This window comes from Stenella coeruleoalba (genome assembly GCF_951394435.1).
Source record: "Stenella coeruleoalba genome assembly, chromosome: X".
NCBI lineage: Eukaryota > Metazoa > Chordata > Mammalia > Artiodactyla > Delphinidae > Stenella > Stenella coeruleoalba.
In genome coordinates, this window is record NC_137152.1 from 15,743,416 (window position 1) to 15,768,472 (window position 25,057).

The 25,057-nt window shown below is 40.8% G+C and overlaps 1 protein-coding gene across 7 annotated transcripts in view; it reads right to left on the bottom strand.

The window, feature by feature from the left end:
- The window catches only part of SH3KBP1 (SH3 domain containing kinase binding protein 1), a gene marked incomplete at its 3' end in the record, with an annotated part of 345,340 nt that overhangs the window by 186,631 nt on the left and 133,652 nt on the right, over positions 1-25,057 (bottom strand). For all 7 annotated transcript variants that reach the window (XM_079910179.1, XM_079910173.1, XM_079910175.1 and 4 more), the window contains one exon: positions 22,395-22,518. In XM_079910179.1, coding sequence (XP_079766305.1) covers positions 22,395-22,518 — 124 coding nt within the window. The remainder of the gene's footprint in view (positions 1-22,394; positions 22,519-25,057) is intronic.

Here is a 25,057-nt window from a genome sequence, read left to right on the forward strand (position 1 = left end):
AATAAATATGGGATTCCACACAAGCAAAATTAACACATAATCCAACCATCTCTTTTGATGAGTATCTTCACTTTCTCTCCCTAGCTCTGTCGATGGTGATGCTGAACACTCAAATATCAGAGGAAGGAGTCCAGAAAGGAGGGAAGAGTGGATACACTGTTGGACATAAAATAAACTGAACGCGATAGTCGCATTTAGAAAACCTTGGGGAAGGGTGTAAAATCAAACACAGATTAAAAGGATGACATAAAATCTAAACCTTCCCATACCCCGGATACATTTCATCTCATGTTATACTAGGAAACATGAAACATTTAGGAGCCTTCACACAAACACACTTACCCTTATAACTTAATTCTACTTTCAATCTTGTTACTCAAGATCTGGTTCAAATTTCCTCCTCTGGAAATGTATTTTGCTGTCTCACTCTCTACTAATGGCCCATTATCAGGCCCAGAGCTAAATGTAGTCCTTATTCTCATAATCCACTTTCCAAACCAGATACTTAGTAAGTCTCCTCTCTCCTCAGTACTCAGTCACCAAAGACAATTTCTCTGAATCACAGAATTTCAACAGTTTCTCCCTAAATATATAACTTAATAAGCATGTTCTCCCTCTGATAGTTTTCCTTCTGGTATTTTATTTTGCAAAAAGGTTGGGGTGTTTGCGAACTACATACAGTTGACCCTTGAACGACGTGTGGGTTAATCTGAGTATAATTTATAGTCGGTCTTCTATATCCGCGGATTTAATCCACATCCAGGGATTTAACCAACCATGGACCATGTGGTACTGCAGTATTTACTGTTGAAAGATATCTGTATATTATGTGGACCGCACAGTTCAAACCCACGTTGTTCAAGGGTCAAGTGTGCTTTCATCCAATAATTAAAGTTGGTTCCAAGATGAATACAATGTGGCTTCTTCCTTCAAGGAGTTTACAATCTAGGAAAGAAAATCAAAATCTAAACACACACACACACACACACACACACACACACACACACACGGAAAAAGAAGACTATAAGTGTACTATAGAATGAAATGCAGTCAACAGTCACAAGTGCCCAAAAATAATCATTAAAGATCAGCCACTCACTAAGGCTTTTCTGACACTATTACTTGTATTACTGCATATATTTCTGTGAGATGAAGGCAGCAAGAGACCTTCGGTGTCTGCCTCTGTTGGTGCCTTGGGAAAATCAGTTCTCACCTCTCCCCACCTCAGTTTCTTTATATTTAAAATGGACTGATAATGATGCTTCTCTCACCACCCTTCACAGGGTAATTCTCAGAAGTGAATGAGTCATTCAGTCTCTCTCTCTATGTAAACTGTAAAGCTCTATGAAAGCCAAGGAATTTTTAAATCAACTATACTCCAATAAAATTTTAAAAAATAAAATAAAATAAATAAAACTAATGAGAGGAAATCAAATAAATTAATCTTACTGAAAAAAAGAAGTCAAGGAATTTTTGTTTATAAAATGTCATTTCTGCGGGCTTCCCTGGTGGAGCAGTGGTTGAGAGTCCGCCTGCCGATGCAGGGGACACGGGTTTGTGCCCCGGTCCGGGAAGATCCCACATGCTGCGGAGCGGCTGGGCCCGTGAGCCATGGCCGCTGAGCCTGCGCATCTGGAGCCTGTGCTCCGCAACGGGAGAGGCCACAACAGTGAAAGGCCCACGTACAGCAAAAAAAAAAAAAAAAAGTCATTTGTTCTGTCCATCGACAGACGAATGGATAAAGAAGATGTGGTACATATATGCAATGGAATGTTACTCAGTCATAAAAAGGAACGAAATCAGGTCATTCGTAGAGACGGGGATGGACCTAGACTGTCATACAGAGTGAATTAAGTCAGAAAGAGAAAAACAAATATCGTATATTAACGCATATATGTGGAACCCAGAAAAATGGTACAGATGAACCAGTTCGCAAGGCAGAGATAGAGACACGGATGTAGAGAACAAACGTATGGACACCAAGGGGGGGAAAGTGGGGGTGGTGGTGGGATAAATTGGGAGATTGGGATTGACATATATATACTAATGTATAAAATGGATAACTAATAAGAGCCTGCTGTGTAGCACTGGGAACTCCACTTCGCTGTACAGTAGAAACTAACACAACTTTGTAAAACAGCTACACCCCAATAGAAAAAAAAAAGAAAGAGAAAAATGTCATTTGTTCAAATATAGAATTTTTGTAATTTCTACTCATCCACCTTCTAATAAGTACTAGCAATTCTCCTATATCAAAAGGGAATATTTTTTTAATTAACAAGAGTATTCCGCAAATGGCTATTATGACAGAAATATTCCAAAGTTAAATTCTTCTGTGGATTGGCAATAAGAAAAAAGTATGAAGGGGAAACGATCCTATTTACAAAAGCCAACAATAACCACAATCTATATAGGAAAAGGATTATAAGGAGTAAGCAAGGCAGCACAAATTAAACCATAACGTGATTAAACAGTAATATCCTATATGTCAGTGAATCACTAGAATCAGCTGCTTAGAATTCAGAAGTAGATATATGTTTTAATGTGGTGATATATTGGCAAGAATTGGACCCCTGTGACATTTGGGGTAAAGGGGTGAGGGGAGAAAAGAGTTTCACTTATGCACCCGTACATAAAGACAATTTATATGACACAATACAAAACTTTTAAACAAAAAAAGTCAGGAAAATGTCAGTTCTTTCTAAACTGACATACTTTTATGCAATTCAAAACAAAATACCAATGGAATTTTTAACTTGATAACATGATTTCAGAATAAACAAGTGAGAGCAGCTAAAATATTTTTGAAAAATGAAGAGTGATAACAGGAAGGACAAAAGCCATACCACAGAGAAGGAACCAAGATGGTGTAGTAGAAGGACTTGCACTCACTCCCTCTTGCGAGAACACCAGAATCACAACTAGCTGCTGGACAACCATTGACAGGAAGACACTGGAACTCACCAAAAAAGATACCCCACATCCAAAGACAAAGGAGAAGCCACAATGAGATGGTAGGAGGGGTGCTATCACAATAAAATCAAATCCCATAACTGCTGGGTGGGTGACTCACAGACTGGCGAACACTTATACCACAGAAGTCCACCTACTGGAGTGAAGGTTCTGAGCCCCACGTCAGGCTTCCCAACCTGGGGGTCCAGCGACAGGAGGAGGACTTCCTAGAGAATCAGACTTTCAAGCCTAGTGGGAATTTATTGCAGGACTTTGACAGGACTGGGGGAAACAGAGACTCCACTCGTGGAGGGCACACACAAAGTAGTGTGCGCATCGGGACCCAGGGAAAGGAGCAGTGACCCCGGGGGAGACTGAACCAGATCTACCTGCTAGTGTTGGACAGTCTCCTGCAGAGGCGGGGGGTGGCTCTATTTCACAGTGGGGACAAGGACACTGGCAGCAGAAGTTCTGGGAAGTACTCCTTGGCGTGAGCCCTCCCAGAGTCAGTCATTAACCCCAACAAAGAGCCCAGGTAGGCTACAGTGTTGGGTTGCCTCAGGCCAAACAACCAACAGGGAGGGAACCCAGCCCCACCCATCAACAGGGAAGCAGATTAGTTTTACTGAGCTCTGCCCACCAGAGCAACAGTCAGCTCTACCCACCACCAGTCCCTCCCATCAGGAAACTTCCACAAGCCTCTTAGATAGCCTCATCCGCCAGAGGGCAGACAGCAGAAGCAAGAAGAACTACAATCCTGCAGCCTATGGAACGAAAACCAAATTCACAGAAAGATAGACAAGATGAAAAGGCAGAGGACTATGTACCAGATGAAGGAACAAGACAAAACCCCAGAAAAACAACTAAATGAAGTGGAGATAGGCAACCTTCCAAAAAAGAATTCAGAATAGTGATAGTGAAGATGATCCAGGACCTCGGAAAAAGAATGGAGGCAAAGATCGAGAAGATGCAAGAAATGTTTAACAAAGACCTAGAAGAATTAAACAACAAACAAACAGAGATGAACAATACAATAACTGAAATGAAAACTACACTAGAAGGAATCAATAGCAGAATAACTGAGGCAGAAGAACAGATAAGTGACCTGGAAGACAGAATGGTGGAATTCACTGCTGCAGAACAGAATAAAGAAAAAAGAATGAAAAGAAATGAAGACAGCCTAAGAGACCTCTGGGACAACATTAAATGCAACAACATTCGCATTATAGGGATCCCAGAAGGAGAAGAGAGAGAGAGGACCCGAGAAAATATCTGAAGAGATTATAGTCGAAAACTTCCCTAACATGGGAAAGGAAATAGCCACCCAAGTCCAGGAAGCGCAGAGAGTCCCATACAGGATAAACCCAAGGAGAAACATGCTGAGACACATAGTAATCAAATTGGCAAAAATTAAAGACAAAGAAAAATTATTGAAAGCAGCAAGGGAAAAACGACAAATAACATACAAGGGAACTCGCATAAGGTTAACAGCTGATTTCTCAGCAGAAGCTCTACAAGCCAGAAGGGAGTGGCATGATATACATAAGTGATGAAAGGGAAGAACCTACAACCAAGATTACTCTAGCCTGCAAGGATCTCACTCAGATTCGATGGAGAAATCAAAAGCTTTACAGACAAGCAAAAGCTAAGAGAATTCAGCACCACCAAACCAGCTCTACAACAAATGCTAAAGGAACTTCTCTAAGTGGGAAACACAAGAGAAGAAAAGGACCTACAAAAACAAACCCAAAACAATTAAGAAAATGGTCATAGGAACATACATAGCCATAATTACCTTAAACATGAATGGATTAAATGCTCCAACCAAGACACAAGCTTGCTGAATGGATACAAAAACAAGACCCATGTATATGCTGTCTACAAGAGACCCATTTCAGACCTAGGGACACATACAGACTAAAAGTGAGGGGATGGAAAAAGACATTCCATGCAAATGGAAATCAAAAGGAAGCTGGAATAGCAATACTCATATCAGATAAAATAGACTTTAAAATAAAGAATGTTACAAGAGACAAGGACGGATACTACATAATGATCAAGGGATCAATCCAAGAAGAAGATATAACAATTATAAATATATATGCACCCAACATAGGGGCACCTCAATACATAAGGCAACTGCTAACAGCTATAAAAGAGGAAATCGAGAGTAACACAATGACAGTGGGGACTGTAACACCTCACTTTCACCAATGGACAGACCATCCAAAATGAAAACAAATAAGGAAACAGAAGCTTTAAATGACACAATACACCAGATAGATTTAATTGATATTTATAGGACATTCCATCCAAAAACAGCAGATTACATTTTCTTCTCAAGCGCGCACGGAACATTCTCCAGGATAGATCACATCTTGGGTCACAAGTCAAGCCTCAGTAAATTTGAGATAAATCATATCAAGTATCTTTTCTGACCACGACTCTATGAGATTAGGAATCAAGTACAGGGGAAAAAATGTAAAAAACACAAACACATGGAGGTGAAACAATACGTTACTAAATAACCAAGAGATCACTGAAGAAATCAAAGAGGAAATTAAAAAATACCTAGAGACAAATGACAATGAAAACACGATGATCCAAAACCTATGGGATGCAGCAAAAGCAGTTCTAAGAGGGAACTTTATAGCTATACAGGCCTACCTCACGAAACAAGAAAAATCTCAAGTAAACAATCTAACCTTACACCTAAAGGAACTAGAGAAAGAACACACAAAACCCAAAGTTAGCAGAAGGAGAGAAATCATAAAGATCAGAGCAGAAATAAATGAAATAGAAACAAAGAAAACAATAGCAAAGATCAATAAAACTAAAAGCTGGTTCTTTCAGAAGATAAACAAAATTGATAAACCATTAGCCAGACTCATCAAGAAAAAGAGGGAGAGGACTCAAATCAATAAAATTAGAAATGAAAAAGAAGTTACAACAGACAGCACAGAAATACAAAGCATCCTAAGAGACTACTACAAGCAACTCTATGCCAATAAAATGGACAACCTGGAGGAAATGGACAAATTCTTAGAAAGGTATAACCTTCCAAGACTGAATCAGGAAGAAACAGAAAATATGTACAGACCAATCACAAGGAATGAAATGGAAACTGTGATTAAAAATCTTCCAACAGGGGCTTCCCTGGTGGCCCAGTGGTCGAGAGCCCGCCTGCCGATGCAGGGGACACGGGTTTGTGCCCCGGTCTGGGAGGATCCCACATGCCGCAGAGCGGCTGGGCCCGTGAGCCATGGCCGCTGAGCCTGCACATCTGGAGCCTGTGCTCCGCAACGGGAGAGGCCACAACAGTGAGAGGCCCGCGTACTGCAAAAAAAAAAAAAAAAATCTTCCAACAAACAAAAGTCCAGGACCAGATGGCTTCACAGGTGAATTCTATCAAACATTTAGAGAAGAGCTAACACCTATCCTTCTCAAACTCTTCCAAAAAACTGCAGAGGAAGGAACACTCCCAAACTCATTCTATGAGGCCACCAACACCCTGATACCAAAACCAGACAAAGATACTACAAAAAAAGAAAATTACAGACCAAATATCACTGATGAATATAGATGCAAAAATCCTCAATAAAATACTAGCAAACAGAATCCAACAATACGTTAAAAGGATCATACACCACGATCAAGTGGGATTTATCCCAGGGATGCAAGGATTCTTCAATATACTCGAATCAATCAATGTGATACACCATATTAACAAATTGAAGGAGAAAAACCATATGATCATCTCAATAGATGCAGAAAAAGCTTGTGACAAAATTCAACACCCATTTATGATACAAACTCTCCAGAAAGTGGGCAGAGAGGAAACCTACCTCAACATAATAAAGGCCATATACGACAATCCCACAGCAAACATCATTCTCAATGGTGAAAAACTGAAAGCATTCCCTCCAAGATCAGGAACAGGACAAGGATGTCCACTCTCACCACTATTATTCAACATTGTTTTGGAAGTCCTAGCCACGGCAATCAGAGAAGGAAAAGAAATAAAAGGAATACAAATTGGAAAAGAAGAAGTAAAACTGTCACTGTCTGCAGATGACATGATACTATACATAGAGAATCCTAAAGATGCCACCAGAAAACTACTCGAGCTAATCAATGAATTTGGTAAAGTTGCAGGATACAAAATTAATGCACAGAAATCTCTTGCATTCCTATACACTAATGATGAAAAATCTGAAAGAGAAATGATGGAAACACTCTCATTTACCATTGCAACAAACAGAATAAAATACCTAGGAATAAACCTACCTAGGGAGACAAAAGACCTGTAGGCAGAAAACTATAAGACACTGATGAAAGAAATTAAAGATGATACCAACAGATGGAGAGATATACCATGTTCTTGGATTGGAAGAGTCAATATTGTGAAAATGACTATACTACCCAAAGCAATCTACAGATTCAATGCAATCCCTATCAAATTACCAATGGCATTTTTTACAGTACTAGAACAAATCATCTTAAACTTTGTATGGAGACACAAAAGACTCCAAATAGCCAAAGCAGTCTTGAGGGAAAAAAACGGAGCTGGAGGAATCAGACTCCCTGACTTCAGACTATACTACAAAGCTACAGTAATCAAGACAATATGGTACTGGCACAAAAACAGAAACAGAGATCAATGGAACAAGATAGAAAGCCCAGAGATAAACCCACGCACCTATGGTCAACTCATCTACGACAAAGGAGGCAAGGATATACAATGGAGAAAAGACAGTCTCTTCAATTAGTGGTGCTGGGAAAACTGGACAGCTACATGTAAAAGAATGAAATTAGAACACTCCCTAACACCATACACAAAAATAAACTCAAAATGGCTTAGAGACCTAAATGTAAAACCAGACACTATAAAACTCTTAGGGGAAAACATAGGAAGAACACTCTTTGACAAAAATCACAGCAAGATCTTTTTTGATCTACCTCCTAGAGTAATGGAAATAAAAACAAAAATAAACAAATGGGACCTAATGAAACTTCAAAGCTTTTGCACAGCCAAGGAAACCATAAACAGGACAAAAAGACAACCCTCCGAATGGGAGAAAATACTTGCAAACAAGTCAACGGACAAAGGATTAATCTCCAAAATATATAAACAGCTCACGCAGCTCAATATTAAAGAAACAAACAACCCAATCCAAAAATGGGCAGAAGACCTAAATAGACATTTCTCCAAAGAAGACATACAGATGGCCAAGAAGCAGATGAAAGGCTGCTCAACATCACTAATTATTAGAGAAATGCAAATCAAAACTATAATGAGCTATCACCTCACACCAGTTAGAATGGGCATCATCAGAAAATCTACAAACAACAAATGCTGGAGAGGGTGTGGAGAAAAGGGAACCCTCTTGCACTGTTGGTGGGAATGTACATTGATACAGCCACTATGGAGAAAAGTATGGAGGTTCCTTAAAAAACTAAAAATAGAATTACCATATGACCCAGCAATCCCACTACTGGGCACATACCCAGAGAAAACCATAATTCAAAAAGACACATGCACCCCAATGTTCATTGCAGCACTATTTACAATAGCCAGGTCATGGAAGCAACCTAAATGCCCATCGACAGACAAATGGATAAAGAAGTTGTGGTACATATATACAGTGGAATATTACTCAGCCATAAAAAGGAACGAAATTGAGTCATCTGTTGAGACTTGGATGAATCTAGAGACTGTCATACAGAGTAAGTAAGTCAGAAAGAGGAAAACAAATATTGTATATTAACGCATGTATGTGGAACCTAGAAAAATGGTACAGATGAACCGGTTTGCAGGGCAGAAGTTGAGACACAGATGTAGAGAACAAACGTATGGACACCAAGGGGGGAAAACCGTGGTGGGGTGGGGATGGTGGTGTGCTGAATTGGGTGATTGGGATTGACATGTGTACACTGATGTGTATAAAACTGATGACTATTAAGAACCTGCAGTATAAAAACAAACAAACAAACAGAAAAAACAACTAATACTAAAATTTCTTTGGGTTATTTGTATGGAAATATGTTAATATAAATGTTTCAGGGGCTTCCCTGGTGGCGCAGTGGTTGGGAGTCAGCCTGCCGATGCAGGGGACACGGGTTCGTGCCCCGGTCCGGGAGGATCCCACATGCCACGGAGCGGCTGGGCCTGTGAGCCATGGCCGCTGAGCCTGCGCATCTGGAGCCTGTGCTCCGCAACGGGAGAGGCCACAACAGTGAGAGGCCTGCGTACCGCAAAAAAAAAAATTTGTTTCAGACATTATATGAAATTTCTAAAAATCTTATATGTTCTGGTATAATGTTATAAGTCATGATTCTAGTTATTACTTTAAAATGTATATCTCAGAAATAACTAAATTTCCTTGTCAATTGCATTATTATGAACTTTCATCAAATCTTTAACCGTGGTCATTTTTAGTCTTTTGTCATTTACAGACAGTTCTGGGTGTACTCTGATGCTTTTGCAAAAATGTTCCTATAAGAGGGTTTCACCTTCAAGGAATTCATGGAAAAGACTCTGACAAGTACAGGTTTCTGGTAACTGAGTATACTGCTGAACTGAATGAATAAGCATTTTCAGAACTCTAATGGAAAACTGATGAAATTCATAAAAGTGCTAACAAAAGATCAAGATGAAAAAGAAAATTAATTACATGGTACTGAGTGAACTGATGAGGATGATTATAATTTTTGTGACTTTCTGTTTGAATAAATAAAAAAAATCCCACAAGGACTCAGAGGCAAAAAGTATACAAATCAATTTTCACTGCAAAGTAAAGGAGCTGTTACAGTGGAGGATTACTGGACTGAATGTCAATATTATGACATAGTATGAGTGTGTTTCGTGTTTGGTAATTGCAATCATTGTTGCTTTTGTTGTGGTCTTCCAAAAAAAAAAAAAAAGAATTGAAGGAGGGGAGGGAGGGTGTCTACTATTGCTCTACTCACCACTGTATCACACCACTTAACATAATGGTTAGCACAAACTGGTACTCAATAATATTTTTGAATTAATGAACAAATAAATAGATGAAGTTTGATTATCTAAAAAAAAAGCCGTACCATATATTAAAACATATTATAAAGCCACCATAGTTAACTATATTGATACAAGAATGGTTAGACAAATTAATGGTATAGAATTGAAAGTCCAAAAGAGTTTATATGATAAACGATGTATCAAAAATTAATGGGGGGCTGGATATTTAATAAATGGTCCTGGAAAAGTAGCTACTGCAAAATAAAAATCAATTTGCACACTAACCCCATACTATATATCAAAATTCCATATCAATTAAACATTGGAAGTAAAAAATGAAGCCAGTATAAAGGAGACAAAAAATTAGGTGAGAATTTATTCAGAGAAAATCTCCAAAGAAAACATCAATATACGAATCTGCATAACAATGTACTATTTCTGTACATCAAAAGCAATTGTAAATAAAATGAAAAGCCCACAAACTGGGAAGCACAATCTGCCGTGAATGACAAAGGAATAACACACTAATCAGTAAGAAAAATACCCAGACCTCAATGTAAGAGCCAAGAATACCAACGAACAACAGAGGGAAAAAAATGTTCAAGCACCCTATTAATCAAAGAAATTCCAGCTAAAAACACTAATAAGCACTCTCCCCACTTCTGGTGGTGCGGTAAGCCTTCAAGAAATCGATTTGATAACAACTTAAAGTCCCAGAAAATATATACATGCTTTTGTCCAGTGATTCCACATCTAAGAATCTTTGCTAAAGAAATCATCAGAGCTGCAGATAAAGGTTTAGGAGCAAAAATGGCCAACGCAGAGTTACTGACAACGGCAAGAAAAACTGGAACCATAAATGGATTCTTTCCTTTCCAGCAAAGGCTGTCTATGAAGCACAGAACTTATAATATAAGAAGTTTGGCTTTTGATTTACAGGAAACTCTTTTTCTTTTTTTTCCTTGAGAAATGAATAACAGAATGCCACTGTCAGTTCTCTACCCTTCTCGAATCGATTACCTAATATTTAGGTCATCTCTAGCAAAACAGTGTCTTTTTGATCCTTCAGACTCACCATCTCCTAGGCAACTGATTGGATGAGGAAAAAATAAAGCTTCACTGAGAAATATATAATTTGTAAAGACTTGAATAAATGGAATGACACATCTTGTCCCTCAGCTGGGAGGGGGTAATGGCAGAGGACGGAAAAGAGAAAGAGATGGACAGACAGACAGGCACAACCAGATGCTGCATTTTAACACTAATTTGTGCGGTAATCTTTTTTCTTTTAAACTGCTTTACTGACATATAATTTATGTACCATAAAAGTCACCCATTTTAAGTGTACAATTCAATGGTTTTTATGTTCTTACAGAATTTTACGACCACGACAACAATCTAATTTTAGAACATTTCTGTCACCCCAAAAAGAAACCTTACGCCCATTAGCAGTCACTTTCCATCCCCACACCCAGCTCTGGGCAAACATTAATCTACTTTCCATCTCTAGGGATTTGTCTATTCTGGACATTCATATAAATGGAATCAAATAATATGAGATCTTTTGTATCTTCCTTCATTTAGCATAGTGTTTTCAAGGCCCGTCCATGTTGTAATATGTATCAGTACTTCATTCTTTTTTATCACCAAATAAGATTCCATTGTATGGATTAAACCACATTTTGTTCATCCATTCATCAGTTGATGGGCATCTGGGTAGTTTCCATTTTTTGGCTATTAGGGATAATGTTGCTATGAACATTTGTGTGCACGTTTGTGTGTGGACATATGTTTTCATTCTTCTTGGGTGTGATATGCTGGGTCATATGGTAACTATACTTAAAACTTTGAGGAAATGCTACACTGTTTTCCAAAGCAGAGGTACCATTTTGCATTCCCACCAGCAGTGTATAAGTTATTCGTAGTATTCCCTCATATTTCTTTTAATTTCTCTAAGATAAATAGTGATGTCCCTTTTTTAGTTCCTCGTATTAGTAGTTTAAGTCTTCTCTCCTTTTTTCTTGATCAGTGTAGCTAAACTTTATCAGTTTCATTGACCATTTCAAAGAGCCAATTGAAACTTCTGGTTTCAGTGATTTTTTACACTGTTTTTCTATTCTCTATTTCATTTATTTCCACGCTGATCTTTACTATTTCCTTCTTTCTGCTTGCTTTGAGTTTAGTTTGCCCTTCTTTTTTCTAAGTTCTTAAGGTAAAAAGTTAGGCTATTGACAATCCCACTTCTAGTATATATCCAAAGGAAATTAAATCACTATTTCAAAGAGATACCTGCACCCTGATGTTCACTGCAGCATTATTCACGACATAAACAACCTAAGTGTACATTGATGGAAGAATGGATTTTAAAAATATGATACAAACACACGCACGCACATGCACATACGTGCACACACACAGAGGAATAGTATTCAGCCGTAAAAAATAAGGACAACATGAATCAACCTTGAGGGCATTAGGCTAAGTGAAATAAATCACAGAAAGACAAATCTTACACGTTCTCACCACCACCACAACCAAAAAAAAAAAAAAAGTAATGATGTGAGGTAAAGGATGTGTTAAGTAACCTTATTATGATAATCATTTCACAATATATATGTATATCAAACCATTATGTTGTACACCTTAAAATTACACAGTGTTGTATGTCAATTGTATCTCAATAAAGCTGGAAAAAAAAGTTAGGCTATTGATCTGAGATCTGTTTTCTTTGTGAATATAGGCATTTGCAGCTATAAACTTCACTCAAAGCACTGCTTTAGCTGCATTCAATAAATTTTCATATGTTGTGTTTTCATTTTCACTCATTTCAAAGTATTTTATTTTTTTCTTTTCCTTTTTTTAAAAAGATTTACTTATTATTTATTTATTTTAGGCTGCGTCAGGTCTTAGCTGCGGCACGCAGGATCTTCGTTGAGGCATGCAGGATCTTTCACTGAGGCACGTGGGCTTCTCTCTAGTTGTGGCGTGCAGGTTTTCTCTTCTCTAGTTGTGGCGTGTGGGTTCCAGAGCGCGAGGGCTCTGTAGTTTTGCGGCACGCAGGCTCTAGCTGAGGCAGGTGAGCTCAGTAGTTGTGGCACGCGGGCTTAGCTGTCCCATGGCATGTGGGATCTTAGTTCCCTCACCAGGGATTGAACCTGCGTCCCCTGCATTGTAAGGCAGATTCTTTACTACTGGACCACCAGGGAAGTCCCTCGAAGTATTTTAAAATTTTCCTTGTGGACTCTTCTTTGACCCACTGGTTATTTACGAGTATGTTGTTTAATTTCTCACAAATATATTTGTGAATTTCCCAAATGTCCTTCTGTTGTTGATTTCTAATTTCATTCCACTGTGGCCGGAGAACATACTTTGCATGATTTTAATCCTTTTAAAATTACTGAGACTTCTTTTATAGCCTAGCATATAGTCTATCCTGGAGAATCCTCTGTGCACATCTGATCACTGGTTGCTTCATGGAAACAACACTTTATTCGTTTCCAGATATCAATAATTTCTTCCCAACACTCTGGGGCCTTACTAGCAGTTTATCATCTTTAATAACAACTACTACTATATTCAGGGAGTGACTCCCCACCCTACTTCAATCTATTACCACCCTCTGTCCCTAAATTTATTCTCTTTCCTAATTTTTATCCTCACAATTTCCCTAAGGAAATTAACAAGAGTAATCTCCTTATTTTACAGATTAGAAAACAGAGTATGAGAGTTGCCCAAAGTCCTACAGAAACTTTGGGGGTGTAGCAGAAGGGGGGTCTGGACTCTGCCTACAGCCATTTTTCCTGCAACAAGGCCCTGCTGCCACTGAGCTTATTCAGGTCTCCAGAGAAACACTAATGGAACAAGCAGTTTAGTCCTCTTCTAATGTGCTTCCCCCACCACATGCACACACACACACACCCAGGGGAAGCTTTAAGCTGTTCTTTCTTTCCCTTTCTCGGTGGGGACAAAAGGGTGGCCCACCTAGCACTGTAACTGGGCCTGCTGTCAGCTTGACAGTGGGTTAGGAAGATGGGCCATGAAATGTCCTCATTGTTCAGGGCATAACAGTCCCAGAGCTTCACAAGCACCAAAAGCCGCAAGTCCAAAGACTAAGCTGAGCCTGCAGGTGACATGGGGGGACCAGGCTGTGATGACAGACCAGGAGGACCAATCTGTGTAATTAAAAGAGAATAAGGAAACTTCAGAAGAAAAGGCCCCCTTTCCAGGGCTTTCTCCACAAGTGAGGACAGCTACTGTCCCAGTACAATACCTCTAATTAACTATTTTCAATTAACCTACCAGCTCTCTTCTGAGAACACTCCCCCCTCCTTGGAAAAGGAGAAGCTCATGTGGGCCTTAGCAAAGGTCAGTCCCCCAGACCACAGGCATGTCCTTTCAGGTCCCCTGGGCAGAGACTCCATGGGTCCCTGTATCAGGCCAAAGGCTGGGTCACTATCAGGGACCTCAGCCACATCAGGAATTCTATGATTCCAGAACTCTGAAACATCAGGCTACATGGCTTGTCCTCATAGTCCCACAGGTGGGTTCATCACCTGAACTCAAAATGGCCGCCTCTTTCATGAGGAAGGGGAGAGAATGAACAGAGCTCTTCTCCATGTCGAATCACGCTTTAATGGTATCAGGAAAAGCTAAGATTCCCTGCATTTCTATCAAAGCAGATGGAGAAGGAAATGGGAATGTTTTGACTATGGGGGACCACCATTCTGTCATCATTATAAAATCCGCCCCTGGGTTCCTAGGTTCTGTCCTGACTCAAGTCCCAGGTGGACCTGGCCTCGCAGTTCACTGGGTCCGCCCACTCAGCCCACTTTCCTTGCCAAAGCCCAGACCAGGGGGACACTCCTAGATACAAGGACCCCAAAAATGATCAAGGTAAAAAATCTCTTTCAGCTTGTCACTTGAAAAACTACCAAAAAAGACTGGCTCTCAAGTTTTAGATTTGGGGAATATTCTCGTAGCATCATCTAACTTGTTTTTTCACGGCCATGGGCTTGAGAAGCATCATCAGTCATTTCTTGCAGTGCCAGCACCACCACCTATGCTCACTCACTCTAACATTACCTGCGCAAGGTAGACTCTGAAGATGATTTTGGACGTGCTTAGACAGCTCCTTGCTCTGCATTTTAAAGCCCAGCATACCCCAAAGCAGAGTCCTAACTAGTCTTCAGTGAAACGTGGTTCGGTGGTCAACGTGAAGCAGGTTTCCTTACATAGGACATCTGAGAGCCTGCGAGACGCTAGTTCATTTGTTAGTCTCTAAGAGGGTGCTTGTGCGTGCAGCTGTACCCAAAAGTTATTTGTCCAGACAGCCAACTTTCTCTCTCTCTTTATGTCCTTATCTCTCTCCTTCTCCCCCTTTTGTGGAATATTTTCTAGGGCTACAATTCTGCACAACATGCGCTGGGAAATGCTGGCCAACATCCATTTGAGCTTGTTGCATCGTCTCCTCTCCAATAGATGGAAATATACAACAGCACCCTCTTTTATTACAACATGCCTTATACATGCAAACTTGGGCACACCAAGGTCCAACTCACAACTTGTGAAAATAAGCACTGCGTACAATGGTGCAATGTGGCTGAACCCAGAGCTATCCTTGGAGCCTGGTGTATTGCACAGAGCTTGTACAATTCCAGCATTCTGCATCATGTGAATCGTAAACTCCTCTACGACATGAGAAAACTTCAGTTATCCCCACTTATATGGACTCTCTGACTTTTAAGAGGTACCTAAGGCTTTATGCCAGCAATATAAAAACAAAATAAAAAATCAAGTCAGATTTACAAGTGGGTTATGCACTATGCACAGTGTTTAGAACTCCAAATCTTTTTCCCATAGAAACAAAGTCATAAGTGGTGATTAAGTTCCCAGACTAACCCATAATGCAGCTAAAACAAGGCACATCTGTAATGTCATCAAGTAAAAAAAATTTTAAACAATGAAATTAAAGAAGAAACAAACTTATTTATCAAGAACACTTATGCTCGGTGGTATACCCAGAGGGGGGCAGGGGGGCAGGGGGGCAGCCCGTGCCTACTAAGCAGGAAGGGGCATCCTGTAGAGAAGTGACAAACGATAATGAAGCCAGCAAGGCCAGTTGGCTCTTTATTTCACCACCTGCTGACAACTGGAAACAACATCAGTAATAAAATACTGCTCCTTTGACGAAAACTGGGTTCAACAAGAAGTGAAGAAGTAGTTAGGGGTACTTGGAGCTATTAAGGAGGAGACCATGGCTTACCAACGTGGATTTCAGTGTAATTCTTTATTGTGTCCAAATTAATATCTATAACTAGAGTCGTGCCTGTAGGAGTCTCTTTTTTTTTTATGCTTATCAACAATGATCCTGGTCAGTTGGGGTAAAACAGATGGAACAAGGATGGAGAAACAGATTCTACGAGTTCAAGGAGCAAACGTTAGAAGAGAAAGGAAAGGAGCTAAAGAGAACATGTGTATAATGTGAGAGGCCGTAGGTCTGAGATGGAATTGCGTGGACTGAGAACACTAAATCAGAGGAACCAAAGGCATCCTGCTCAAGATTCTCCCCGGGAGAAAGAAAAGGTGGGGAGGAGGAGGAGTTTCCTAGGAGAGCCACCAGGTGGAGCCACCATCACAAAACCACTTCAGGGATGGTCCTCTGGGTGGACTTGGGTGGAAGTCTAAATCATTATTCCACGCAACACTCATGACTCCACTGTTAATGCCTTATCACTAAGACACAGAGATTAAAAGGAGATAAATATAATAGAAGAAAAATTCTAAAAACAATTTTGTCAATGACCCACACACTAAAAATTATAGAAAAAATATGAAAGCAACATCCCTCTAGAATGGCTTCTTTCCACCCATTTCACACCCACCCCTAAGCCCAACAGGCAGTACTACTCAGATAAGAAAATGGACAAGGGCAACATACTCTAACATCAACTACTGGTCCTAACACAGGCTCCTAATAAAACAGAAATGCAGCCAAGGATCATTTACTGTACAAGATCTTTATGGCCCCTTTACTCTCAAACTTTCAAGAATGAAGGCTCACGGGTGTAAAAAAAAAAACCCCCAAAACCATAAATGCACGTGCAGATACATTCACACAGGCATATGTATTATTGAATGACTATATATGATACTCATCCACGTTCACTGCCAGATGGCAGGCTTTATTTTTATCTTCCCATGCGAAAGAATAGCACAGGTGATAGCCAAGAGCTTCCACAGAATAGTAATGCCTTCTCTTAACTCTTACTCTTCTATCTGTGCATAAAAGCCAGCAATCTAGGTAAAAATGACAGATGATTTGGAAACTTGAAGAAAAATCTGACCCAACACACCACATTTTCCGATTCCTAGTTAACTCGAGGTAACTCACATTTGCTTCTCCAAAAAGAAATTTGGAAGGAAAAAAGTCTTGTTTCTAGAAACAAATCCCCAGATCTCACATCTACCTTAAACAACAAAGCACTAGAAAACCAAAGTGGTTGACATTTTCCATCCTTCACAGCCTATCAGGATCCATGCCACTGTCTCTGAGCCAATGCAAGAGTGCCATGGCAGCACGTGCACATTTACGGACACACGCACACACACACTCACTCACGTTCTGATGAGCAGGCCAATGGATACCTCAAGGATATTATTCCAAGTTGCTAAGTAAATGCTAAAGACAAGAAAGCTCGAACAAACGTTTCCCCTTCAGTACAGTCAAGGGAGGGAGGTCACTATGGCCGGATGTGTTTAGGGATTGAATGACAAGTGCTGAAACTATGAGAGAAAGAAAGATAAACAGTAGGTAAAATTCTTCTGACAGCTACAGGCAGCAGACCAAAATGGAGAGCCCTTCTGTGCGCAAACACTAGGCCCATATTATGTTGAGGGGCATGTATGTATCACCCATCAACACACAAAATGAATTCTGGAGAGTTTCTGCACTAACTTTTAAAGCAACAATGTGTCACCGGAGGCAGAGCAGCTGTTGGTCTCTCTGTCAAGGAAAACTTTTGAATTAAACCCGTCTGAAGGACTAAACACACGAGAAATGAGCCTCAAAGAGTCATGTTCTACAATCACAGTCATATCCACATACCAACTTAGAGAGCAACTCTCCCCCATCTCAACTTGAATCTTATCTCGTAGCGTCAGTGCTGTACCTGTTACAAATAATATCCTTTAAGCCATCAGATCTTTCAGCACTAATCTCCGGAAGGGGCAGTAAAATGCAAATGCGTAACAAACCTTAAATAAAGATGGCGAAAGCAGATTATCTTTCGGAAGGCAGATGCCAGAGTAGCAGAGCGACTTAAAAAGATGATTATAAAATACACTGTATATCAGGAGAGCATAACAACAACAATAATAATAGTAGCAAAGAATAATAAATGTGCAAAATACAATAGAGACTTACCAAACACTGAATTCATGATAAACTGGAAATAGAAACAAGGACATATAAAGCCAACCAGAAACACGCAGAGTGGCTTCACGTTCAGAATGACAGAAGTAAATAAGAGACATATCCCCACCTTGCCAGGAAAAAGATACAAGGAATGTGCAGCACTTTCTCAACATTTCCCAAGTGATACAATAGATTGGAACTGCTTAGAGGCAGGACCAGCTGGTGTTTTCTAGTTTTTCTATCTGCCCCAGCACCTAGCACAGGGCCAGGGCCATAGTAGGCACACAGTAAACATGTGTAATTGAATGTCTGTTAGTACCCACCCCAAAGTGAGTAAGGAACAATGTCCAAAATTATAGGCAGCAGGAGGGGTTCAGAGAGAGGCAGCTGCCCCATGAGGTCTGCTAACAGTGCAAAAACTGGGAAACTACAGCCCTGAAATAGAAGCTGATCCTCACACAGGCCAGCAGGGTATTGATTCCAGCCTGGACACTTAACCTATCACATGGATAAAGTTGATTGGGAAACCCTTATAAGGATGAAACCAAAAGATTTTTTTATTCCATTTTACTTCAAGTAGAAAAGAGTCCATATTCAAATGAACAAAATCCTCCTTGCTCATTTTTAAGGATATATTTATTGTATTTGCTGTTAACTGCTAAGTACCTATTCTGTTCAATTTTGGTTTGAAACGCGAGGTATGAATATCTTTAAAAAAATTCTTCCATATAGCAAAGTTCCATTTTAGAAGGGCCCATCACTCTCTTATATGGGTTCAATGATAGAAGAAACAAAAGAATAAATCATTCTCAGAAGGAAACAGACAACGTTTTTCTTTCTGGTTCATGAGAATGACTTCTGGCTCTAAGAAAAAATTTTAGATTTTCTGGCTGCAATTTGTCAACATTCTGGAGTCTGGGATAACTTTAGGATATACAACATCCATGCTGCAAGTTTAAATTTAAAAATGACCTCTTAAGCCTTGCGGAAAGCTTGTCTTAACCAGGAAGCTCCTTCACTGTGACTTGGGTAAAGCCCAGAGAAGTGGCCAAGGGTGAGAGCAGACATAACTGTCCTCAACAGTGCTAATGTCTGGAATATATAGCTGATGGCTGCCAAGCCAACTGGATGATCTTCTCCCTCTCTCTCTCTCTCTCTCTTTCTCTCAATTTCAGTCACATCTTTTTTCTCAAATAAAAAGCCTGTGGAGTCATTCCAGTACCTCCCTAAATCAACTCTGTAGAGATCTGCAAAGGTTAAAGCTGAAAACTGAAACTAATCGGTCCCCAAACTAATGTTTCCATGGTCCTGGCCTTTTCTCAAGGCTATGAATAGCCTCCTTCAAATGTAGAATATCTTTTGACCTTATGCAGGTGCCTGGGGAGGGCGAGCTCATCCCACACTGTGAGCTACTACAACCCATTCACCCCTGCTGCAAAGTGAGGCACGTCCCCAACGCAAAAATCGCTGGACACAATTGGGCAAACTTCTTCAGCTCAGTGTATCTCAAGTTCAGGACGCAATGAAATGGTTCAATTTCAGACTTTTCATAGAAATAGACTTCAATCTTTCTTTATTAAACCATTGCTAAGCCTGCATCAAATGATATGGCCCATATAAAGTGAACAGTCATCTCATCTTTGATAAAGATGAAGAAAAAGAACCTGTGTTAATTCTACCAAATTCACACAGGGTCCAAGGCTGAATCACAAGGTGGACTCATATACTATAAGAAAATCCCATGTTAGTGAATCAAATTAGCCTGTTACTAAACTCTGAAAGCAACTTCCCTCCATAACAACAGCAACAGACAAAAACATCCAAGAGATTTCTAGGGACAAAGCCTGATGGAAACAAAGGGAAGGAGGAGGCTTCGGTCATTTATGATAACTCATAAAACTTGAAAAATTAGTTGGACGGAAGTGTTTACAAGTGACTAGAATCGTCCCACAGATTTAGCCTCTGATCCTTGTTCTAAGGGGGAGAAAAAGTGGTTTTTCACTGATTTGGGGTGGGAAAAAAATGTAGCTTTTGAGCTCAGCACAATGAACTATTTATGTGGCCTGACAAGGCCAATCAATCCAGCCTGCTGTTTATTATAAGGAGCAGTAGGATATTGTTAGCTCTGGTGGGTGGGGGCGGGGCCAAAGACGGCACTGGCCCTGGTACACAATTCTTCCCTTCAACTGGAAATTTATGTGTGGCCCAGGTGACCCGGGGGTCAGTATGAAGCCTGGGCCAGAATGAAGATGGTTTGTTATGTGTTTCACATTTACAGGACGCCCCCATGTGCTATGGTCTCAGAGCCACTGGCAGATTAGGACCTAAGAGTAAAAAGCTGGTCATAATCAGGCTGTCGGCCTAAGGTGGAGGCTTAGAAAGAAAACATTAAGTCAGTAAGCCGGTCCCTTTAATGCCATTTTCTGGTTACTGAAAAATTCTGTAGGGGACCTCAAAGGTCAGATTTTTCGTTGTAAAGAGACAATTATCTAAAAAGTTCGATTCCTTCATTGATTTAAAGCTCTCAGGTAATTTTGTCGAACTTACCTGGATAATCACCTTTATTCCTTAACTTAATTAATCCCTTATCTTGTTAAATTAATGAATTACCTTAATTCTCTTATTTGCTTTACAAAAACAAGGCTGGCCAGAGAGGCCTTGCCGCTGGTCTACGTGTATGCCATTCCTCGGCCCACTGACCCAAGGAGCATCAGGAGAAACGGGAGAGGCTCAGATCAGCAAGGGAACTCTAGCTCTCCAAGTCCAACGAGGGCAGGCCTCAGGAGTTCTGGAACCTATTTGCAAGAATGCAGGAGGTGCTCTGGGGGATGACTATAGTTTTAGAGCTAGGTAGGCCTAAAAATTCTTAACATGGGAAATCCCCTCCATTGGCAGGATGGGGTTTAAAAAAAAAAAAACAAGAAAGAAAATCCTATAGCTGCTAAACAGCGTGGGCCTCCAGCCAATATTTCATCTGAATAATTCAAAAAAGGAAATGTAACCCAGGGCAGCTGGAGGGGGTAGAGGAAGAAGCAGGAAGGAAGACAGACACAAAGCTGAAGTCTCAAGCACTATGATCAATGGACAGTTTATTGGACAAATTCTTCTGCAGCCTAAATTTGATGAAAGATTAGCTGTTCTTCCCCATGGTTATGTAAACTTGCCTTTTTTTTCCTTTTAATGGAACTCTTTGCTAATACATTTCCGGCTCCTGCTTTTGAACAGCTCTATGTTTCTCTTTAAGGAAGTAATAAGCCCCTGAAAAGCCTGCAGCTGAAAGCTAATCTACCTCGGGCGTGCTCAGTGTGCACCCGGCCTGGTCCATGGGGAGGATGGGCTCGGGAGAAACTGAGGCAATCCAGTTTCCATTTCAGTATAGAATTGAGTCGGGTTGTCTCTGCCATCTTATAGAATCTCTCCTACCATTTCACACAACAATGTCACAAAGGGCAGATAGGGGAGAAAACAAAACTCCAACAAGCTGATACCTGAAAAATCTGCCTTGAGGCCTCAGAAGGGGGAAACAAGATGGTGAAAGGTTTCCTGGTTAGACACATGGATGGATGAGCTATATCTCTGTAAATACTGCCTCCTAAACCGAGAGAGACAAGGCGGAGCCCAGCGGTTAGAGAGAGAAAGACCCTGCTAAAGCCTGCCCTTACATTAAAAAGAGAGCATGGCCAGACGTGCCCGGCTCAGCTGGCATCACAGTGTTCTCTGAAGTCACCCTTCAGCCAAAAAAAATAGATACGAAAGCGAAAGCTAAAGTCCTAGAAAAATCATCGTTTACAAATTTAGTCTACTTTCCCACTGTCAAGAAAATTTTTTTATTAGTTCCCTTTAGTATAGTTATTGGATCATTACTTGCCGTGTGTGTGAGTGTGTATGCACCCCAAATTTATACAAAAATCAAAAACAAAAGGGCAAACGCCATTCAATTTTCCAGCAATGCAAAATGTGATACAGTTCACCCAGAAGTTTCCAGTGTGGGTTTGTGTGTGGGGAGGGGCTCTTTCTTCTTTGCCATACCTCTCCTGTTGGTTCTTAGAATTGTTTCAGAAGACAGCAACGCATTTCCACTGGACACTTCGTGCATGGGCTTTTCTGGAGCTTTGCTGGAGAGAGGGTCTTTCTTCATCTCTTTCTTTATTTCCTGTGAGGACAGAGAAAAGGAAAACAAGATTGTAGTTTAACATTTTAGAATGTCTCTGACTATGTTAAGCTTCAGCTTTCTGGAAATGAACTATAGTGACCTCAACTCAGCATAACATTTTATTCTATTTTATTTTATTTTAACATCTTTATTGGAGTATAATTGCTTTACAATGGTGTGTTAGTTTCTGCTGTATAACAAAGTGAATCAGCTATACCTATACATATATACCCATATCCCCTCCTTCTTGCGTCTCCCTCCCACCCTCCCTATCCCACCCCTCTAGGTGGTCACAAAGCACTGAGCCGATCTCCCTGTCAGCAAAACGTTTTTAAAACACCATTTCCTGTATGTTGTAGTTTGTTTTCCTTACATTTATTAGACAAGCACCTGGTCCTATAAAATGTAATAATGTCCAATACAATGCAACCTTCTGTGACTATGGTCATTCCAAGGGATCAAAAAGGCCACCATACAGCTCCAAATGATAGCCTGTTCTATTTTTTGAACAATGACAATCTTTGGCCAAGCAGAATCGCCCCTCAAAGGTCTTCTGGTTTCTATTCTTCCCAACAGGGGTTTAAAGAAGTATATTCCCAAATCACCATTGTGCTCACAATTATGCTAAACCCAAAAGAAGATGATTTCAGTTCATTTACAGTTACCAAGTTCCTCTGGCTTTTTAATCCCTCAGAGAGAAAACTATAAAAGATAATAAAATAAAATAAAGACGATCATTCTAAGCCAGGGGTCGGCAAAGTAAGCCCACCACATGTTTTTGTAAATAAGGTTTCATTATAACACAATCCCCTTCATTTCGTTTAGGTATTTCCTATGGCTGCTTTGATGCTACAACGGCAGAGTTGAGTAGTTGGAACAGACATCCAAGCGAAAACTACCTGGCCCTTTACAGAAAAAGTTTACACCAGGTGGTCTCTTATCAAAGCTCCATTAAGATCTGGATTTTTAAAACCTGATGCCTGATACAATTATTTCAAATTATTGATATTCGAATAATTTACATATTTTTTTCCAAAAGCATTAATAGCCGGAAATGATAGTAACTCACAAAGTGCGGATCTGGGCAGGGTGGGTTCTGGGCTTGTCTGCATCCATGATCACACTGACTTGGGAAAAAGAGAAAGCTAAGGGGCTAGAGCCAAAGCACGGCTGGGTGGCAGGAAGGACTCAAAGATGAGAGATGTGTTCTCTAGAAAGAGCCTGGGACAAGAATTGGACATGGGTCCTTCTATGAATGAACATGAAGATGGAAAATTTGGTGGGAGGCTACAATTTGGCCTGGGCAGAGGTGGAAAAAACAGAACAAAAGCTTGTCAAAACATAGCCACCGCCTGGCAGCTTCCTACACACCCGAGCGTTAGTTACCGTATCCAATTCCCCGATTGCTGGCTCTGTTCACAACAGCCTCGCCCTCTCTCCCTCATGAGGGCCTCACCGGAAACCAGCAACTGCGGTTGGTGCTCTGCTGGGTTGAGAGTTTCAGCTGGCGGCTCAGGCCAACCCAGCACAAAGCGGTGTGCATGCGTGTGTGTGTACACGCACTCCCACCTCAGCAGCCCCGGCACCTGCTAGAACAGCAGTTGCTGGGGGTTTCTGCAGCCTCACAGGCAGATGGCATCAGGGGACAATCTGCAAACATTGCCAGCCTGAGCCGCATGAAAGGATGCTTTCTTAGTGATGGCTGCCAGCCTGCTATGGCTCTAGAAGTAAACAAGGCACCACAGGGCCTCATTCCCCAATCGTTGCTTCTTTGGGGGTAGAGAAGTTGCTCAAACATCACTCTCCACTGTAGGGCGGGTATGACTGTGCAAACACAAATTTCCCACCTAGACACAACATAACGCAGTGATACAACATCCAATTTTGCCAAGGAGTAATTCAGAGAAATTCAGTGGGTTGCAGGTGACATGGTAAGCACTTGCTTAGCACTAACCACGATGCAGTTAGGCAGGGGTGAGGGGGTGCAGATGTTTGACAGACTACGGTAGTCACTGGAGAAGGCCTGAGAAGCTATGGTTGCCAAGAATGTTCACACCCAAGGCTTCAGAGCAGCAACCCGTGAGCTTTGAAGGACTGATCTCATCATGCAGGTGCTTAAGGGCTGAGAAACGAGCAACAGGAGAGAGGTTGCTTCATAAGTTTCAGATTCTGTTGTCCCTCCAATGATTGTTCCCATTTGCCAGGTACGTAAGCCTCATGATGACCTAATTTCTTAAGTTGCTTGTTAGATTCAAGCAGGGAGGAGAAAACTTAAAATATGCCCTGCATTTTTCCAAAGACACCAATCAGACATGTAGGCATGGCGGTGCATCCTGGACTCTCCATCTGCCCAACACCCAGGTACACCAGGCTCAACGCAGTCCCACCCAAACCCAACATCGTCCCTCCAACCGGCCCCTTCTCTGGGAGAGACGGGAGCTATCTTGCTTGACAGCCCATCATCAACCCACTTACCCAGGCTGGAAAACTCAGCGTTAACCTTCGTATCTAACCAGCCACCCAGTTGGGCTCTATCTAC